The sequence below is a fragment of the Aythya marila genome (genome assembly GCF_965140915.1).
Source record: "Aythya marila genome assembly, chromosome: 2".
In the NCBI taxonomy this organism is placed as follows: Eukaryota; Metazoa; Chordata; class Aves; order Anseriformes; family Anatidae; genus Aythya; species Aythya marila.
Window position 1 is genome coordinate 19,958,087 of NC_139043.1, and position 20,432 is coordinate 19,978,518.

Genomic DNA, 20,432 nt, shown 5'->3' on the forward strand with positions numbered 1-20,432 from the left:
CTTTTTATGCAGTGATACAGCATTGGCTTTTGGGTGGTGAATATCTTTTACAGTCATAATTAGTGCTATAATCAGTGCTCTCTGCAGCATGAAGAAAGACTGAAAATTATATATGCATTTCTAACTCATGCATTTAGGATTTACAAATGTGTATGTTAATTACAAGAAATGTTGTGATTCTTAAGTGTGGGTTTTATGCTTTGTTTGTATTATTTTCAATTAAGAAAAAAGAATAAAAAAATAGATGATATTTCAGAATGTGATGCAAAAAGGTATCCGTGGGCAAACTGTGCTCCTGCATTCTGCTTTCTCCCTATTGAGGGTCAGCCGACCACATGCATGATGGCACAGCAGGGGCTTCAGAAGCCTTCCTCAATCTCATCTATAGTCCTGCTGCATCCCGGTATGGATGGAGATAGCACATCTGGCAGTATTTGCCTGGAAGCAGGAAGTGCGAGGTTGGGATTGTGGCACTGTCTTTGTTGCGTTGGCTGGCAGAGCAACACATGCATGTGAAAAGCATACACTGCATCCTTTCAAAATGTGGTCGAGCATCTGTAGTCATGTACACTCCCTTGAATTCCTGGCAGAAATTCTAGCTGAATCAGCTAGATGTGCACCTGGCACTTCCATCGTGCTATGGTAAAAGGAATGGGCTGACCTAAACTCCAGATTTATGTGGATTTAGTTATGGAACTCTCAATAAAATCAATGCAAACTTTAAGGGCAGTATATCCCTTTGGGGTAGATAATATATACCATGCTTGGTAATTTTTGCATTTTTGTAGAGGAGAAAGAATAGTCTCCTGTTATGCTTAGGGAGTCTTTCTTGGCTGTGAGATATGCAATTTCTGGAATCCGAGAATTGTTTTAGTATAGGCTGAAGAAATCATAAAAAGGTTCATGGGAAAGAGGGTGTTTCTCTGGGCTCTGCTGAAGCTTTTCTAACTTTTAAAGAAGCAAGATGCGGTATGGAGTGTGCAGAAGATTTCAGTCTGTATTTAAAAGTAAGTTGGAATTTGTTTGACCTTTTTCCCTGTACATTCTTTCCAGAGCAGTAGGTGGCTGAGGTCAAACTGAAATGTGTCACTGGTCAGTGTCTGAATTTAATTAGTAGGCAAGGATTTGGAAAACTCCAAAGTACAAGATGCTTGATCACCACCTACCCATTTAAAATAAAAACAGAACATGATCTGTTTGTGTTTTCCTTCCGCCAGCTGGTACAGTTTTCTTGAATTTGTTTGTTTCTAAATTCACGGTTTAAATGTGGGAAATGTTACACAAAATTGTTGTGCTACCAGGCTGGTTACTCAATCTAGTTTATGACATCTGCAATGATTTATGTGGACAGTCACTACCATATATCACATATCTGTTTTTATAGCAGAAATTATGAACAGTTGCCATATTTGCTGCACTGATTTCCTTACTTCCTAGTCAAACTTGCAATCTTTGTGTTGATTTATAGACCAATCTAAGAAAAATTAAATTCATATATTTTACTCTTAGAGGCAGAATATTAGGGATGATTATGATGAATTGTGATATAAATACTTACTGAAACTTAAAAAAAAAAAAAAAGCTACAATTTCAGCTAGTCGAGTACTGATTTCCCAAGCCAAAACATAGTAGTAACACTCTGTGTCTTGGTAACAGATATGTTTGCAATAACTCTAGCAGTTTTGTTCCTACAACTCAGCCTGCCTGAGGTCTTTATGTACTACCCTCACCATTTAAAATAATGGTAGTCTTGAATAGCTCCTAGAGAGTGACTTGCCCCCAGTTTGAAAACACTGCAAAGCCAAACATTTTTTACATGTAGTCTTTTAAGAGTTGTCACATTAAAAAGAGCATAAGTGAGAAATTCTAGGGGATTGAGTGTGCATGATAGGGACTTTTAGTGACATAATCTACCTTTGTTACGTATTGATTATTTCCATTTACCTAGATAACTTTTTATAAATTCTTGCCAAAATGCAATTTAGATATGGCCTTTTAATTCCAAGTCCTCAAGAATTTCCTACCACAGATATATGCCGATTTTTTTTTGGGTTCATTTCTGTGTACCTGGAAAATCTTCTATATTGACTATTAGAGTAATAGAAATGGAAATGAAATTCAGTAGATTACTTTGATGCTTACGGCTTATACAAAGAATGTTTTCTTAGGTAATTTTAAATTATTTCTCTGAAGAATTCTCAACATCACCACTTAATAACATATTTTTTATGCTTTAAATTTTAAATTCTTGACTCAGGAAAGGGATAGGTGCCTGAGACAAGACAGGGTTATTGGTTTCCTGTTAACCAATGACTCCACAGTTTGGTTATTATTATGATTTTTTTTTTCATGGTAGGAGAGAGTAGGTCAAGTACTGAGGCTGTGATCTTCCAAGTAATGCTGCATTGTGCATTCAGTGAAAGATGCCATTGCGGGACCCCTGATGCCAGGCGTGAACTGAATGCCCCTCTGATGCTATAGGGACGTGGCCCTGTGGCAGCATTGCTGTTTTTCAGGGTTCCTAATGTGTCTTGAGGGCAGTCTCTGTGCTTGGTGTGCACAGAGGACTCTTGTTAACTTGAACTAACAGCAGCCTCAGTTGGTATTTACCAGCAATTAGTAATTTCAGAGTATTTGTCAGAAATTTAGCTGGCAGGTGGAAATGGGTAAAGTTAGCCAGATCCAGTGCTGGTGAAAAGAAGATAATAAAATAAAAAAGTCAATTACTAGTCAAGAATTGTCTCATGACAAAGCTGTGTTTAAATTCCTTAGTGCACAACATGATTGTGATGACAAGTTTCAACACATATAGCATGATAAATGGATGCTATTCTTTTACGGCAATGATTACATTATACATGTTGGCATTTATGGGTCGCAGTTGTATCTTGTTAGAATATTTGATCTTCACACCATTTTTTTTTTTCCCTGACAGCTGGAATAAGACCATAAAGTCAAATGGCAGGGGCCATAAAGGTCCCTGGTTGCTGAACTGCTTCTGTGCCTCAATTTTTCAAGTTAGATTTGCTTTTTAGGGTTGATGTTTTTGTGTTTCTACTTGGTGATTTATTTCATCTCTAAAATAAAAACAACACTTTGAGCCAAGGTCTTTAAACTCTGCCTGCAAAATTGTAATTAGATCTGTAGTGGGTGTAGATTAGTAAGGTGCAAAACCAGAGTGTCACATAATTGCCTAATGCATATGTGCAAACAAGAGTTTTTTTTTGTGCAGATGAATAAACCTGCAGATTCTTTCCTCTCCCCTCATCTGAAAAATTAGCCTTGCATGTTTCATATTTTAAAGTAATAACTGATTTTTAGGTTGGGACTGTAATAACCATCTTGAAGTAATGAGACTTCAGAGAAGTCTTAAGTGGTTTGTGCAGTTATCACTGTCTTTGACAAAAAAAAAATAATCCATGTGAAGTACAAATATGGTTTCTTTTGATTTAATTTTAAATGCCAGATCAATAAATGTGGGTCCTTGGTTTGCTCCTTAGTACTCACCTACAGTTCTGGCCCTACTGCTGTTTCCCTTTCCTCTATTCTTTAACTTCTGGCTCAATTCACCTTGTTTGGAATTGGAATATTTCTGGCTGTTTCTGCCACTCTTTTACTATGTGATATGAGTCTCTGTGTTAGTGGTTTTGTGTAGGAGCTAGAGGGGAGCACAATGATAAATAATTAGGAAAAATATAATAATTAATGTGTAATATTACAAACATTAAATTAACTGCTATTTAGTTATGCTTCAGGATGGCCTTGCCTCCTCCCAAAATTTTGTTTTATGAGTTGTTGTGCATATAACACTGCTATGTATTTGCTGGATTCCCTTTGCTTTATGGTAGCTTTTATTTGTCTACTTTTGTATATTTTAATAGTTAACATTTCCTATTTCTGTCTCATTTGATGCTGGTGCTATTAACAAAGAGAAAACTGAGACCAGATGGTTGCCAAACAGTGAAGCCACCTGGTATTCTAGCAATGCCAAATATATTTTCCCCTCCATTTTTCTTTAGAAAATGACTGAGACAAGTTCAGGATTTTTAGAGGGTCCCATCCCACACCCTCTAAGTTCCTTCATTTCTGTTCTTACTCATGTTATTCCCTCTCTGTCTTTCAGGTGCCTCAGGTTGGTCTCCCATCCAAGCCATGTGCTGCTGCTGCTCAGTAGGCAGTTTGCAGACCTTGCAGCACTGAGCTGCCTCTGAGGTTGATGCTGGGTGCCTGGCCCAGACCCACTGCTTGCCCCACAGCCCTGCAGGGGTGGGATGAGGAGCAGAGTCCAATGGGGTGACCCTGTCTCCAGCCTGCAAGGAGCTTTCTCTGTGCGGCTTGGGTGCACAGCAAACAAGCAAAAAGCCAACTACCTTGAAGAACAGGGCATTTTGGCTGCAGCAATCTGCAGCTTTCCATCTGATGCCTTGTTGATTTGAGGGCCAAATCTGAACTGGAAGTGTTTTCAGGGGTGTGATAGTGTGAGCTGGGACTGACATAATCCCAGACACGATGTTACAGCAGTGCAGGCACAGTGTACACTTTGCTCTGAGTAGCAGGAGTTAGACTAAGCTAACCAGAAATATTTTTTTTTTCCCAGTACAAACTGCATCTACGCTCTTATCTCCATGCCAGTGCCGTATGCTGATCTGAGCTGCACCATGTGTACAGTGACAGACGAGCTGCTCGAATGTGTAGTTCTCACACATTTCAAAAGTCTGGTATAGGCAGTGCCTGTGTCAGTATTGATACAGCTTTGAGACAAGCAACACTCACGCACCATATTGACACAGGGCCTGGGTCAGGGAGTGAAACATAGCTCCTCACTTAGCTGCTGCTAGTTCTTCTCTGCCTCTCCTTCCTTCCTCTGGCTTTGTAGTGAGTTTCCTGGACCCTGCTGGTTTGTGGACCCCAAATACCTTGACTTGTGCTGAAGTGAACTCTGTGTGGCTGTGGATCAGGGAGCACAGGTGTCAGCCTTTGCACCCTGTTTGAATTCCAGCAGAGATAACAACTGCAAATTTGTCAGCTCTCAGCAAGTACTGAGGTTACTACAGTATCTAGTGGCTCTAGTCTTGGCTGCTGCTCTGCTAGGGTCTGTGTGAATTCATAACAAAAAGCAATATGTGACTGAAAGATTATAGTCTATCCATGAGAGACAGGAGAATGGTGTAAAGAGATGAGGAAATAAAAGAAAGTATAAATGTGATATTAGTTGGTATAGTAGCTGTCTCTAATGCTGTGGGTATGATTCATCTGTGTCTGTTCATTTCTTAGATCCATGGAATCGTAGGTTGGAAAAGGCCCTTAAAATCATGAAGTCCAACCATCAACCTAACACTACTAAGTCTGCCACTAAACCATATCCCAAAGTGCTACATCCACACATCTCTTATATACCTCCAGGGATGGCAGCTCCACCGCTTCCCTGGGCAGCCTGTTCCAGTGCCTAACCACCCTTTCTGCAAAGAAATTCTTCCTGATATCCAATCTAAACCTCCCCTGGCACAACTTGAGGCTGCTTCCATGTATCTTACCACTTATCACCTGAGAAAAGACTGACACCGTCCTTGCTGCAACCTCCCCTTTCAGCATCCTTTGAAGGTCCCCCTCAAACACCCACTGTATTTGAAGTTGAATTTCTTGAGGTCAGTGCTCCTGCTGGTTGCAGTAAGTTGGACACAGACCTGTTACAGTGCACACAGATCCATTACAGTGCAGATAGACCAGTTCAACAGCTGGGGACCTTTGAGGGAAAAGCATCAGCATTGCCTCCCTTCAAATGTCCCATCACTTCGGATAGTGTTTGTGCTTGAAATACTTCATATTTTTCCAACAAGCAGAAACTATAATATGCAGTTAAGTTTTGTGATCAGAGTATAATATAAAAACATTATCTTGGTGAAAACAATGCTCCAAGAGCCTCTGCTGCATTACTCCTGTTTGGCCTGTCTAAGCAATATAGCATAATGATTCAAAGGTGTCTTACAGAGGCAATTGTACAGAATGACAAGGATGTTGCTTTTTTGGGCTTTTCCGTTATGAAGAGAGTGTTTGTCTTCACACCTCTTTTTTGTGTTATTATTCATTTTACAATATACAACATTTCTCAAAATATGTAAACGTGTATTGAAGTTGACAGGATACCAATGGATCATGCTAATGTAGGTAACACCCTTTCCCCACAGTAGAAAATATTAAAAAATAACATGGAAAAGGGCAAATGTCTTTTTTGCACCTGGGAAATTTGTATCTAATCTCTGTAAGTGCATTGGAAAGCACATTGTGCAATTGCCAGTAGTTGTGCCTTTTCCTATTATTCCAGCATATGAGAGTCTGGTGGGCCTTGGAAGAAAGTCTTTGCAATAAACATTTACTGGAATGCAACATATGAAGCACAGAATCAAGTACAGCAGCAGCAATCAGACTGTGTCTCGATTTGTGGACTGGGTAGACTTAGGGCTGCAGATGAGGATTTGCCTCTCTCTGTTAATTGTCCATCTCCCTGTTGTCCTGGGAGGCAGGGGGGATGTTGTTCTGACTTTCAGTGCAGTTAGATAGGTCTTTTGTCAGCTGATTTGATTTGTGTAGGCTGCCTCATTTGCTTTCTGTGAGGTATACCTCTCTGGACATGTGAATTGAGAAGGGCAGGCCAAAATCCCTGTTGCATCTTGCTTGTGCAAGATACGATGTTCCCTGAGATATTAAAAGGGAATGGCATGCTGATTAAATGTAGACTGAGCCTTCTCCTATCCAGGTAAACAAATTTCTAAAAAATATTCAAACCACTTCATATCTTAGCAAATTAGTATCTTTAAGGATTATTTTTTTAATTGTTGTGTGCCAGTCCATCTATTTCCTCACATATAAATGATACATAGAATTATATTGCTACTGCCCACCCCCCTCTCCAAGAAAAAAGGAAAGTCAAAGTTGCCTTGGAAGGGATAACCGTCTGCTTACTTAGAGGTGCAAAATAAATTAAATGTTTTTGAAAGCTATAACAAAGTTATTTTCATCTGTCTACTTTGCTTCACAAGTAGAAGGCTTTACGGTAGTGATAAAACTCATCTGTGTAGACATTTTCAGAACATAAAAGCAGTCAAGGTAGGATGTACACAGATGTAGTAATGTTAGGCCTCTCTTTTAAAAGTGGCAATGACCTCTCTCCTGGTTTTCCCTGGTCAGTAAAAGGGAAAAAAAAACAACAAACCAACCCCTTTCCTCACCCAAAAAATGAATAAATGGCCTTTACGTCTTGGAACTTAAAAACACATTTTTATTATACATGTCTAAGGAAGTTTTGAAAAAGCAGCATGGGATAGCATTTAAATAACAAAGATCCTTAAATTCCCACCTTCTTTCCACTAAGTGCTATTTAACAAAGGGAACCATCTTTTCAGCCAGGGTGATTTGTAACTGTTCTCCCCTTTCTCTTCCCTCCCTCTTCTCCTGGCCATTGTTACTAGCTAATATCTCTGATAAGAAGTGTAACATACAGCCCCTGTGTGCTCCTCTGAGATGCCTGGCCTTCCTTTTCTCAAACATCTGTGACAGTTTTTCTTTCCATGGTGTTTTCCCCCTTTTAATCTATTTATTTATTTAAAGTTTTCAGTTCCTTTCTGGAATTACTTCTCTATGTTGTGGAGCCTTCATTTCTGCTGTTTTCTTGTGCGCGGGCAGGCCCTGCTGTTACACCCCACTTTTTGCTCTGATCTTAGCCCTGCCAACTGTCACTTTTTAGCCTGCAGGGAACCTTCTGGTACTAACATTCCTGCCTTGTTTTTATTAGAAGGGCATCTCTTCCAACATATCCCTCATTGTTTGAAGCAGAAGTCATGTGTATTCAGTAGGAATGAATAATGGATATATTTAAAGGGTACCTTGCCCTTCTCGTTCCTTTGCACATCATAAATAACCACTCTTTTAGTTTGGTTTTACATATTGCTCTACAGACACAGTTTGAAAAATCTGGTGATACAGCTCTCAATTAAAAAAAAAACAACATGCTTTATGCAGCTGATAGTTTCTGTGTCTGAAAACTGATCACACACCAACCTCAGTACCAGCATCCATGTGTAGCCCTGGAATTCTGAAGGTTTAGGAACTTGCTCATGTATTTACTTTGAAGCAGATCACAAAAATGCATCATGACAGCAGAGGTGTAGACAACACAATGAGGAGTGTCGGGGCTCTGCTTAGAGTTCATTTTACTTGTCTTTAGATATCTGCCATGTGAGTGTTGTTGAAGTAGTCAGCAATTTTTTGTAGTGGCTGAAGAGAAAAAGATGTTTTTAAAATCTTTTAAACATCTTCTTCAGGATGAGGTGAGTTGTTCTCTGGAAATACCCATTTCTCTCTGTTTGCTGTTTAAAAAAGAAAAAAAAAAAAAAAAAAGCAGGATGGGTGATTAGGTTGCGTGGAGATATCTGTATCAGAGACATCTGCCTTTTGTCCGATTAGCCCACTGTTCCTGGTCAGTTATCACAATCGGAGGAGCTTGCTGGATTAATGTCAGTATTAAAGGATAAACTGAAATTACCAGGAATTTTCCTATTAACTGTAACAAGCTTTAACTGAGGCTCCCAAAGAAGCTCCTGAAACTGAAGACCAGGAATAGAAGATGCTTTAATTATCTGATCTTAGTTTAAGGACGTTAAAGTAAGAGTTTGAGCAGCAAATATGTTTGATGGAGGAGGGATGAAAGGTTTGGGTGTACTTTAACTGCCCATTTTACCTTAGATAACTGACAAGTGAAGTGGCCTAATTTGCCTGTTACCATCAGCACAGCAGAACTATCCTTAAGTTATCATGCTCTCACTGTGCTGCTTTCTCTTGAGTGTATTGCTAAGATTTTTGATATGTATTCTGTGAGTCTTGTAGTCTAAGACAACCTGGTTTCTTTTCCAGTCAGTTGTGGCAGGGCTGAGGTCCTCTTCCTGAGATGCTTGGGATATGTGGGTTGGTGCTAGGGGCTCTGGGGTGATGAGCCTGTACCCGCCTTTGCAATTCAGTATGTTGCCTGCATCAGTGGAAGGGAATTCTCCCAAATGAGCCAGGTGATGTCATCAGACTTGCCAGGAAAGGGCAAATGTGTAGACAGGAGAAGGACTCCAGTAAAGATTTAAAGGAAAATAGATATATCTTTATGGTCTGGAAAAAAAAAAAAGAGATAATTTTTAGACTATTTTTCAGTCTTATCTGTTTTTACATTTATTTGTTTATTTATTGATTTATTTTTAACGAATGAACAGGGATTCAGTGTGTAGCTACTGGAAACCACATATTCAGATGATTTCAGCATTGGACTGGATGTATAAAAGGCAGTTCAAATCATGCCACAGCAGTGATTTTGCTGGTTGCCTTTGGGATATTCTAATCTCAGTTCATGTGGCTGTAGCTTTGTAACTGTATGACTTTTTTCTCAGTTTCACTCAGCTTGTTATTGTCATTATATTTGAGAGCCTGTTGATGTAAATATTAATTTGCATCTATAGGAGGCTGTCTAAATAGTCAATTCTAGAACAAATTATTTCCCCTAATGAACTACTTTGTTCATTATTTATGTAATGAACCACTCCAAAAGTAATCTTTGCAGTGTTTTGGTTCTCTTCACAAATGTCTGTCTTCTGATAGTTCTTGGAATGTTACTCAGGACAAAAACAGTTTTTCTGTGTTTTTCACCTCTGCAGCTGAAATTTCCTAAGAATAGCTGACATTCAGACCTGCAAATAGGTGACAATTTAAACATACAAGGCTGAATAGTCTGCTGTCTATTTTCTGGTATGAAACTACGTTTCTTAAATGTACAATTTTCAATTTACGTTCCTTCCCTTCTCACTTTAAAATGAAGAACTGAGAATTTACAGCCTCAAAACAACCATGTTTACTGTCACGTTCTAGCTTAAATTTAACTAAAAATACTCAGTGGGTTCCCATCTGCAGGCATGAACTGAAGGTTGGTTTTATGAGCTGTCATATTTTGTTTCCCTTTTTACTTCCAACTTATAGAAATGAACTTTGTCCTAAAGCACTAGGGTGCCTTCTGGAGCTTGGGGTTTTATCTTTGTTATTGAGTGGCAGGAACATGCCTTGGAGGGGAAAAATTTCTAAGGATTTCAGAATCTGCTTAAAGTTAAATGAAAATGCTACACAGTCCCTTTCCTCTGTCCTTTGTTATATAAAAACAGACTAACTGCATGATATACCCATAACAATATAGCAAAAGGGACATAGGGAGTATGCAATAGGTATAGATTTTGCAACCAGGGTTGCGCTGCAGGCAACCCTTGATACTTGATGTATCAATTTCCAAGATATAACCAGTAAATGACAGATAAACATTTGTAAGGGGCTTCCACAATGGCAAATTGTCCATTAACTCTGTAGAACAATTGATGACATGTCCTTATCAAGGAAGTAGACAATAAAAGCTGAAGGATTATGAGACACGGAGGACAGTTACTACATGAGTGCTGTACAAGGTGCCAGCCATATGGCATCTCAGCGAAAGACATGACAGACCCTGAGTTTGCTAAGCTGAGGCTGGAAGGTATCATTCACTACATCCCATTATTTTCCAAAATGCCTATTGTGTGCCTGCAAGTCTGCGTTGCTCAAATCTAGATTTTTTCAGCTGTTTCCTCTGCACTTTGTTCTGGAATGCATTCTGGTTGTTCCCAGTTAGTTGGATTTTACCCTCTTTCTTCCAGGACAAGAGGCAGTGGGCACAAACTAGGACACAGAAGGTTCCCTCTGTACATCGAGAAGCATTTTCTGTGCTGTGTGGGTGACAGAGCACTGGCACAGGTTGCACAGAGAAGTTTGGACTCTCGCTCCTTGGAGGTCTTCAAAAGCCTCCTGGACATGGTCCTGGGCAACCTGCTCTGGGTGACCCTGCATGAGCAGGGGTTGGACCAGATGGGCTCCAGAGACCCCTTCCAACTTCAACCACTCTGGGATTCTGCTACAGCAGCAAATGCAGCAAATGTTCCCTGTTTTTTTGGCAGTTGTTCATGAGAGTTTTACATTTTTTTTTTCTCTGCAAGTCACGTGCTGGCTCCTGCTGTCTGTGTTTGTTTTGGTTACCTTTGGTAACGTATGACTGCAGCTTGCCCCTTGGTCCATATTGCTATGTTCTGTGGTCAGTCTTATTTACATCCCTTCTGGGGTCAGTCTTTACATCCCGTGCCATATTTTTAGCTCGGTTTTTGGCTTGATTCTTTCTGTGAAACTTTCTCCGCCCTTTGGATCAATACGGCCCCTTTATTATTTGGAATTATTAGGTGGTATTTTTTTTCTTTCTTTTTTTCCTTTCTTTTTGGAGATGGGGGCATGGAGAGGAGTGGATATTCCCAACCTCCCCCCCCCCCCAATTGTTTCTGTTGTGGCTGCCTGTCTTTTCTGGAGATGTGCATTTTTGGGTTACATATCTGGTAAACTGTGGGCAGATGCGTCTGAGCTCTGCTAGTACTGTGAGCCAACTAAAGGCTGCATGACCATGGTTAGAATGGCGCTGAGCCCAAGCTAACATATCCTGCCTCTCAGCAGGACTTACTAGCTCAGTGTTGCCCTAGCCAGCCAGCAGTTACGCATTTTCCGTCCACCTTGGAGAGCAGGCAGGGCAAGCTCGCACATGCTTGTAATTTATCCTGTACTTCCTTCAGAGCACACAGTTCAGGAGTTCATCCTCTTCCTGGCGGTTCCCTGACCATTCTTCTTTCTGGTGGAGAGAACAGCAAGACAGTGTTTGTATATTTAGTTCAGAGTCTGGAGTTAAAAGCATGTTCCAGGCTTTTTAAAAAATCTATTTATGAGGCATTAAAATGTTTCTTTTCATTACCACCTTTACATCTGATAATTAGATGGTTATTATTATAATTAACATTACTGTCTGATACTTATTTGGAGGAGTTTGCTGTCACTAGTCTTATTTTCTGAGAGGATTATTAAAATTTGTAGCAATTTATCAAGTTGCATTTAGACTATAAATATCAATCTTTTATTTTCTGTCTGGTGATGAGATATGGTAAAGGCAGGACTACCTCTGCTGTGGCACAGTAAGAAATTCTTCACCTCTTTAGGCTTCTGTTCCTTAGAGATAAACCAGTTCAAACAGAGAATATACCAAGTGACAGGGAGTAGACAGAAGATCTGACAATATTTATCTGTCATAAAGGTTGCCACCTCATCTCTCCCGTTGAACTGAATCTGCAGATGTAGTTCTGCAAGGAGTTCATTCATCGCTTCCAAAATGCTCGATTTAAGGTTTCTTTCACAAATTGAATGGATGATAATTGCTGGTGGGAGTGGGGGGAAAATAGATTGATCTGCCACTGGCTTGCTCTTTACATAGCCTTCTCTGTGCATGAGGTCTTTGGAGAATGTTAATGTTATATTTTAATAGAAAAAGATAAGACCTCCATTTTGCCCAACAGCAGTAAAAAGCTGCAAGGTACTACATACATACACACTTAGCAACATACTTAGTGGCAGTAAAATAATTTCTGGGGCAGAAACACCTAAGTTGTTTCAGTGGAAATAACTTTTGGTGGAGTGGAGCATAGGTGACTTGTTTGGATGTAAGCCTGTTGAAACAGTCTCCAATTGCCCTCTCCTCAGTTGTAATTTTACTTGGATCTCAGCTACTGTTCACATGCTGTTGTGATACATCCAAACTGTGGACTCAATCTTTTTCTCATTCTGAAACTGCTGATCTCTCACTGCCTTCAATTTCCTGTCCCCTCACATCTCAGAGTCTGGAACTCTTTGCTTTGCATTTTCTGTGAGCCAGTCTCACAGTCCAAACTATAAAGAGACCACATTACAGAGACATTATCTGCAGTTTCTATTTATATATTTTAATTTACACCCATCCAACATTTTAACTGTTCTGACATTGAGTCCAAGATATTTGGTTGTTAGATGTAGTTCCCTGGCAAAACTGTGAAGTTCCTCAGGGAAGTACAGTAAAGAGATTTGCAGATGTTTTCAGGCTTGCTCAGGCATTCTCTACAGGGTATCACAGACTTGCCCAATTTTTGAATGATATACAGGGAAAGACAGTATATTTAATGTTAGTGATGGCACTTGAACATTTTTACTGTGTATAACTGCAAATGATTTTGGTAGTGGTGCCGTGTTGGCCATTTCAGATTTAAAACATCTTTGACTGAGAAACTTTCTTCTCTCAGAAAATGTGAACTATTACAATGAATGTTTCAGAACTGTGAGTTGTGAAAATCAGATCCCTTTAGTTGACTATGAGCAGTAAAACTAAGGGGATCAGGGGGTGATATCTTTAATCCTACAGTCATTCCAGCAACACTCATCAGTGGCCTTTTATGTGCTCATAGCTCCCTGACTTCCATAAGGAATACCCAACCTATAGCTTTCTGTTCATACAAAAACCTTGAGGACAGTTTAGTCTGCTCTGAGGGCCATTCCCAATTCCTGCTTTCCATGTGGCTGTTTAGATTTCCTGTGGACAATGACTCTACCCAAGTGACAGTAGGAGAGCCATGTTTTATTGACAATAGAAGGAGCAGTGCTTGGGCAGGTTGGATACCAACAGTTGGTGGGTCTTAGATGGTACTCAAACGTACCTCTTATGAATAGGGTTTAGAACTCTTGGCACGTTAGAAGACAGGAGGTGCTGTAAACACTGAAGCCTAGCTTTGTCAGATAGGATAATTTTAGGGACCCTTTGTAAGAGACATTAGTCAACTAAAAGAAAGTCTCATTGAGATAGTCAAAAATTGTTCTTCACATATGATTTATCTGTAAAAATTTTCTACTCGTGTTCTTAAAAGACTGATTTCTTTTCTCTGTCTTGCCAATAAGTTTGTAAGAAGCAAGATAAATCAAGGTAAAACCAACAAACTCGTGTGCTGTGTGGAGGAAGCAGATCCAAACAAAGGCATCTTTGCCAAGATGTGTCTCTAGGACCTGTACCATGGGCGAGCATTTCCTGCCAGTCTGCAAAAACCAGTGCACAGCAGATGGTGACCTTTGGGAAGTAGTTGTGTGTGGTGGTCACAGAAGGAGCAGATGGCTCTGGGCAAACCTCAAACACAACATACTGAAACAAATTCATAAATATTCAGGGTGTGGTATATTGTTGTCTGTGAATGCTCCTCTCAGGGCGGACTTGGTGTGTGGGTCCCATCCTTTCCTTCCACCCTGCAGCCTATCCTCCTTTTTTCATCGCCACTCATTGGGCATGGTGATGCTCTATGGGGCTATGGAGCATGTCATGTTGAAGAAAGGGTTTATTTTTTATGCAGCTATTACAGAACAGTAGCTACCTGATCTGTACAGGGATGTGAAGAAGGGTCTGTCCAGGAAATCAGTTTTGACATTGCCTAAGCTCTTTGGGATTTAATACTTGCATTGTAGTGGCTAAATAACTTCTGGAGGTATGGGTGGATTGAAGAGGGTTTCTGATGTCTACGTTATTGACAGCTCTCCAGTGTGATGATAAGAACATGAGGATCCAGCACACTGAATAGCTGCCCTGCCTTTTTTGCTTGTTTGGTGGATTTGCATTCATTTGTTGTTCAAATTATACATGCTTTTGTTGTTGCAAATGATTCTGTACTGAGGGTAGGTGCCTGAAAACCCAAGAAAATAATCAATCTTTTAGGCTGCATTTATATTTTCAGTGTATATTTCCCAGGGAAAATTGATCTTTTTTCTAATAGGTGGCTATGCTGCCAAATACCAAGTATACCTGCAAAAAAGTGAGCAGCATTTTCTCTTGCATAGGATTTTGTGTGCAGAGTATAAAAAAGGACCCTCTATCCGTGGCTCCTTCATGCTGACCTCATGAATGCATTCATACAATCCCGTCTTTGGGCCTCTCAAAGATCTTGCTGATGTCATGAATTTGAGAAGTTAGGTTTGTTAAAGATCTGTTGGATCACTTAGTCCTTTCACTATGGGTCTGTGCAGAATTATTTCTCATGAAGTATTTTCAGTTTAAACCTTTTCATTTATGGTGATTTATTACTGTTTTATTTCTAATGTTTATGCCACACATCGTTTCTCAAAGGATCAATTTTTCAGGGCACTCACCACTGAGGGTATTCTATGTTTGTGAGACTGCACTGAATTTTGGAGCCAAGAGGGAGGCATTACAAACCACTGGCTGGGATTTTGGTGATGAGTTGCTAAAATGCAACTCTGTAGGAAATGACTGGATTTATGATACTGCCATTAGGGGTTATAGACATTTCCATTTCAAAACTAAATTTCAGCGGTTCCAGTTATTTAAATCATTCATTATGGTGATATTTACAGCTCCTATACAAAATATTCTTTTCTACTGAAAATTGGTTTAAAGCAATTAAATGCAATTTAGTCAGTGATTTTAGGATAACAACAACCTGTTTTGTAGGTGCACCTATTTTTTTTTAATTAAAAACTCACAATTTTAAAATTATCTAAACTGCTGACTGACCTAAAATTTGTTTTTTTCAACTCTTCAGTTATATACATTTTTACTACTGTATAGGATTTTCTTGGATCCAAGTTCTAAGTGACTGATGGCATCCTTATTATTTGACATTATCTTCAAATGTAAGGGTTTTTGTTCTTTTGAATTTATAATAACTAGTGGTTTTAGTAATTATATTTCACTAAGCTGTGGCCTTCATGAAACATAATGTTTCCTCAAGATTTTTATAACTTAAAACTACCTTTTGAAGTTAGATAGTAAAATCCCAATGATGCATATATTAACTCTGCTAATATTTTAAATAATTCAATTTTTTAATGATTTCAGAGTAGCTGTTCTGAAGGATATAGTTAACCTTACTCCTGCAAAGTGATTTATTAATAGAGTAGGAGTCCTTTTAATCTGACTGAAGGATTAAAATAACGTGAAGTTAAAACTACCTAGTTTCCTCCCTCTCTTCTTTTTGTGTTCCTTTATAAGATGAATAAAGGTCATTTGAAGTTAATGGCTTGTACATTTAGAACTAATAACAGGAAATGATCTTTCATACAATAGCTAATCTCTCTTATAAGGCTGAGCCCCTTTCCCATTATAGGATTGTGTTTTCAGTTGCTTACAATTCTTCTGAACTTTAAACAGTAAGACTGAACATTTCCATGTCAGCTGTCTGCCTCAGGCCAAATTTGGAATTTTTAGGCAAAATGTTCAGCTGTTTCCAGGACTGAGACTAGGACAGAATTTTAGTCCCATATTTAAAATTCTTGATGCTTGTTTTTGTTGAACAGCTCTGTTGTCTTTAGTGTTTAGGGCTGAGGAGTTGAAGACTGCTGATATGGAATAAAGCCTTTTGTGTTAGGCATCTATTCTTGGCCATGAGAATCGGTGCAAATGTGATAAAGTTTTATGTGAATAAATAATGAAAGTTCACAAGTACCAAGTTCACAAGTCTCAGAGTACCTCCTTCTTAGCAGCAGAGAGTCCTGGAATGTTGGGTCTGTGGAGCATATTCAAGAAAGCCTCTGAGAGTAAGCAGGAAGACAGCCATTTGGTAGAAATGAAGCAAGATAATAGGCAATGGAAAATGCATATCTGAGAAAGGTATATGAAGTCCCTTTGGTCAAGGCACTTAACAAGAAGCCATGGTGAGATGGAGCAGGCTAGTTTAGAAGCCCAGAGGGAGACAAAATGATGCCTAATCATGCTGGTCCAACAGAGGGAAAGGGGCAGAGTGGTCAAACTCAAGGCAGAAGGACAGAAGTGCCAGTCCACACTTTCCTCAAAAACCTGAGTGGAAGCATTGTTCATTTAGTCTCAGGGTCTCCTGTAAAGAATATACTTGTGTGAAGTCTACAGCCATCAATGTATGAATTTCAGCTAGCTCTAGAGGAATAGCATAGTAAAAATGTTTGTTTGTTGCTGTGGTTATTTAGTGCGCTGTCTTAAGGATTTGTGCGATGTGCCTTTGTATGAAACTGACCCATTTAAGAATGCAATGCTAGATTTTTTTCTAACAACAACAACAAAAAACATCTAGAATTAGGATGGACAGGACAAACTGTATTATATAGCCTTTGAAACTTTACTTTTGTGATCTAGGGGTATTGTTTTCCTGTATATCACTATCATAACATTAAATGAAGGCTTGTGAAATAAGCTAAAGCCAACCTTGAACTGAGAATTTGGTGCATAAGCAGCAGGTTTTCTGGATATCAGTTGCGTAAAGGAGAATACTGCTTTTTGTAGATCTGCCCTCTCATGTGTTGAGAAATTAGCATTTGTGTAGTGAATAAGGCAGGGGACGTAAGAATTAAAAGGAAGTGTTTATGGATAAGTTAGTTGAATCCATCCATGGAGAGGGGCATGGGTTCCAACTCTCTTTGCTACAGAGTTTTTTCTGTGGTTCAATTATGAATTATTAAAATAATTCATATTTCATCTTGTTTCCTTATGTTGAAATTGAGATCCCCAGGACTTATTTGTAGAAATGCTGGGTATTGATACAAACAACATAAGTCCATAACTTGAACATATTCAAACTTTAGGTTTTTGAGGCTGGGCACCCTGGGACCCTTGTATGCTTTTGGACCTTAAGCTTTCTTCACTTCACCTTACAGGTTGTTGTAGGTGAAGTGCAGATAATGTCATTCCTGCTTTCCAGGATGCATTAAGAGGATTGATTAATGACTGTGACGAGAGTTGTAGAAAAACTCCTGAAGAAGCTAATATCCCTACCTGTACAGTAGGATTTGAATAGCCCAGTTTGCAAAGATACAACCACATATGGAACCATCTCTGCAGTGTACAGAATAAAGCAAGGGGCCTGTCAAAGGATAACGTATGATTACCTGATTAAAGACAATATCATAATGCCTTTGTACAAGAGGGACAAATTAAGCTTGTACAGCCAGCCATTTCCTAACTTATGAATGTTTGACTTTGCACTCTTCTAAATACTCTTTTCATGCAGCATTTCTTTTACAATTATAAGTTAAGTTTCAACCAGGATGGTGAACTCATTATGAAGAAAGGTTGAAATGTGAAACTGTATATCAGAAGACTCCAAATTTAGTGATAGCTATTTTTTTGTGTGAAAATAAGTGCTTGGTTGGTGCTGTGTTGGCACCCATAGTTCTATCATTACTGCTCTGAGAATGAAGTGACTGAGGAGAGTCTTCTCTCTACAGTGCTGTACCTGTGGAGGTGAGCCTTCTTGCAACCATGGAGGAGGCAATCACTCGGGCAGTAGGAAAGTTTGTCCAATTGCTGCCTATCTCTGTTCTTGGATGGAGGAAGGCTTCCCCTTTAAGGGCTGAAAGCTTTTCACAAATGCTTTATTTACACAGAAAGAAAAATGTTACTTGCTAGGGGCACACACTGGAAAATAAAAACAACCCTGTTCTGTATTTTCTATTCTGTAGGTAAAATACAAAAGAGACTTTGAAGAAAGCAAAGGAAGAGGGTTCAGTATTGTGACCGATACGCCCGAGTTACAAAGACTGAAAAGGACTCAGGAACAAATCAGTAATGTATGTGACTGCCATCTAAAGTGATTGTAGATGGAGAAATAGTGTGTCTAAGAACAGGCGTGTTTGTTGGTGTTTCTGATGAAGTCTGTGAGAGTGAAGAATCTGATTTGGTGAGTGATTTGTGTATGTCAGATTTTGAAGTGTGTGCAACTTTATACTATGGACTTGTACAGCACATGGGCAATGTGTGTTCACCTCTCCAGCTTTCATCAAGTATGCTCACAGTATTTTCTATACTAAAATGATTTTACACTTTTTGCTTTTTAAATGATCTGCTAGGAAATAAGAATAATTTTGTACAATTTATTTACATATAAACTACAAAAATTAGCTGTTATATATATATTTTTAAGCAGGGTCTGTCAGAACATAACTTGCAAGGTGGAGTTTTTTAGAATCAAATAAAACTTTGATACTGAGTTTTAAATGAAAATACATACAAGGTAATGTTTTGCAAGATGAGGAGGGAATGGAAATAGAAAACTTTCACCATGTGTTTCATTAGCTTAGAACGTGAATGCAGAATGTTTTCAAGTGGAATATTTAAAAATGGAACTTCTAATGACTTATGTTTTCATTGCAAAGTTATTCATTTATGTTTTGTTCATTTGTACAACATCTAATTCACTGCATGATGGACTATTGGGTGACACATACTGCAAATTTTTATATGTATAAATTAGGTAACAACAGCTAGTGTGAACTAGAAGTGATGCAGAGTGCCTACCACTGGCTTTTCCTAGCTTCCCTTTCTGGTCACTCTTTTGATGTCCAGAGCTGGTCTTTGAGGTGAAAAATTGGGCTTTCATTTCCTGGAGCCTTGGCTGATGGGGAGAGCAGTTAATTTAGGAGCTGTGCAAATGATCCTGGGGGTAGATAAGATGAGAACTAAAGCTCATACCTAATGTTAATTTTGGGGCTAACTGAAATTTCTGATTTGAGAAAGAGAAAGATGTATCCTTCAGAGTGCCAAAAAGCATGGCCATTAAGACTTCCATTTGGGGATCTGGGAAACTTCAGTGAGTCCCTGGTTTTAATCAGCTGCATTTTTATTCAGACTAGGAACTTAAATTAGGTCCTCTCATGACCTACATCACTTCTTAGAGCAAGAGTGATTCTTTTGTGCAGGGTAGTTCTGGAACACATCAAGGAGATGAAACGAGCAGTGCTCAGATGCTTAATTCCTAGCATGGACCTGCTCTGTTAGGAAAGGCTGACATACAGCCAGTCTATGACACTAATTTTTGGATATTGGCAAACCAAGAAATTTAATTTAGACCTCCTAAGAGTAGTACCCTCAACATCAGAATATAGGATAGTATGATATAGCCAATTTGCATACACTTTCTCTAGTGCAAAAAAATGTTGGGTTTTCTATTATTGAAATTGGGATTATTTGTTTTTTAAATCAAATTTGAGAAATTTTGTGAGATGGAAAGCAATTTTCTTCCCAGTTCTATTTTTGAGTGGAATAAGGGGGTTTCTCTTCTAGCAGAAGACCTTGTTGCACAATTTATAATACTGTCTGTCTCCAAAACCAAACATATTCATCTTTCTTTTCAGACCCAGAAATATCTTTTTAAAAGTGAAAAGTATTTCACTTATTTTTTGATGGTTCTTAGATATGCAGCTCCTGTCTCTTCATTCCTAACTACCCTGTCTTAACAATGCAGGTTTGTTCCATCCAGTCTTAACAGTACAGTGTTGCTTTCTTTCCTTGATGTATGCAGCTGAAACAGATTTTATGTCATGGACTCTATTAGAAATAATTAATCTTGAAAGGTAAAATGGAATTTTAATGTGTGCATGATAAAGGAAATTGCATTTCATTTACACTTCTCTAAGTTAATCTCATTTGATTTTTAGCATTACATCCTAGAAAGCTAATTCTGCATAGGCCACAACTTGAATCTAATTAGTAAACTCCTGTATTATAGAAAAGCATTCCACAC

General features: G+C 38.9%; 1 protein-coding gene across 3 annotated transcripts in view; it reads left to right on the plus strand.

Annotated features, from left to right (window-relative positions):
• Positions 1-20,432, plus strand: part of NEBL (nebulette) — a 255,027-nt gene that overhangs the window by 97,446 nt on the left and 137,149 nt on the right. For 2 of the 3 annotated variants that reach the window (XM_082754542.1, XM_082754541.1), the window contains exon 4: positions 18,373-18,480. In XM_082754542.1, coding sequence (XP_082610668.1) covers positions 18,373-18,480 — 108 coding nt within the window. Of the gene's footprint in view, positions 1-18,372; positions 18,481-20,432 lie in introns of those variants that run through there. The other variant, XM_082754537.1, reaches the window with a different exon arrangement.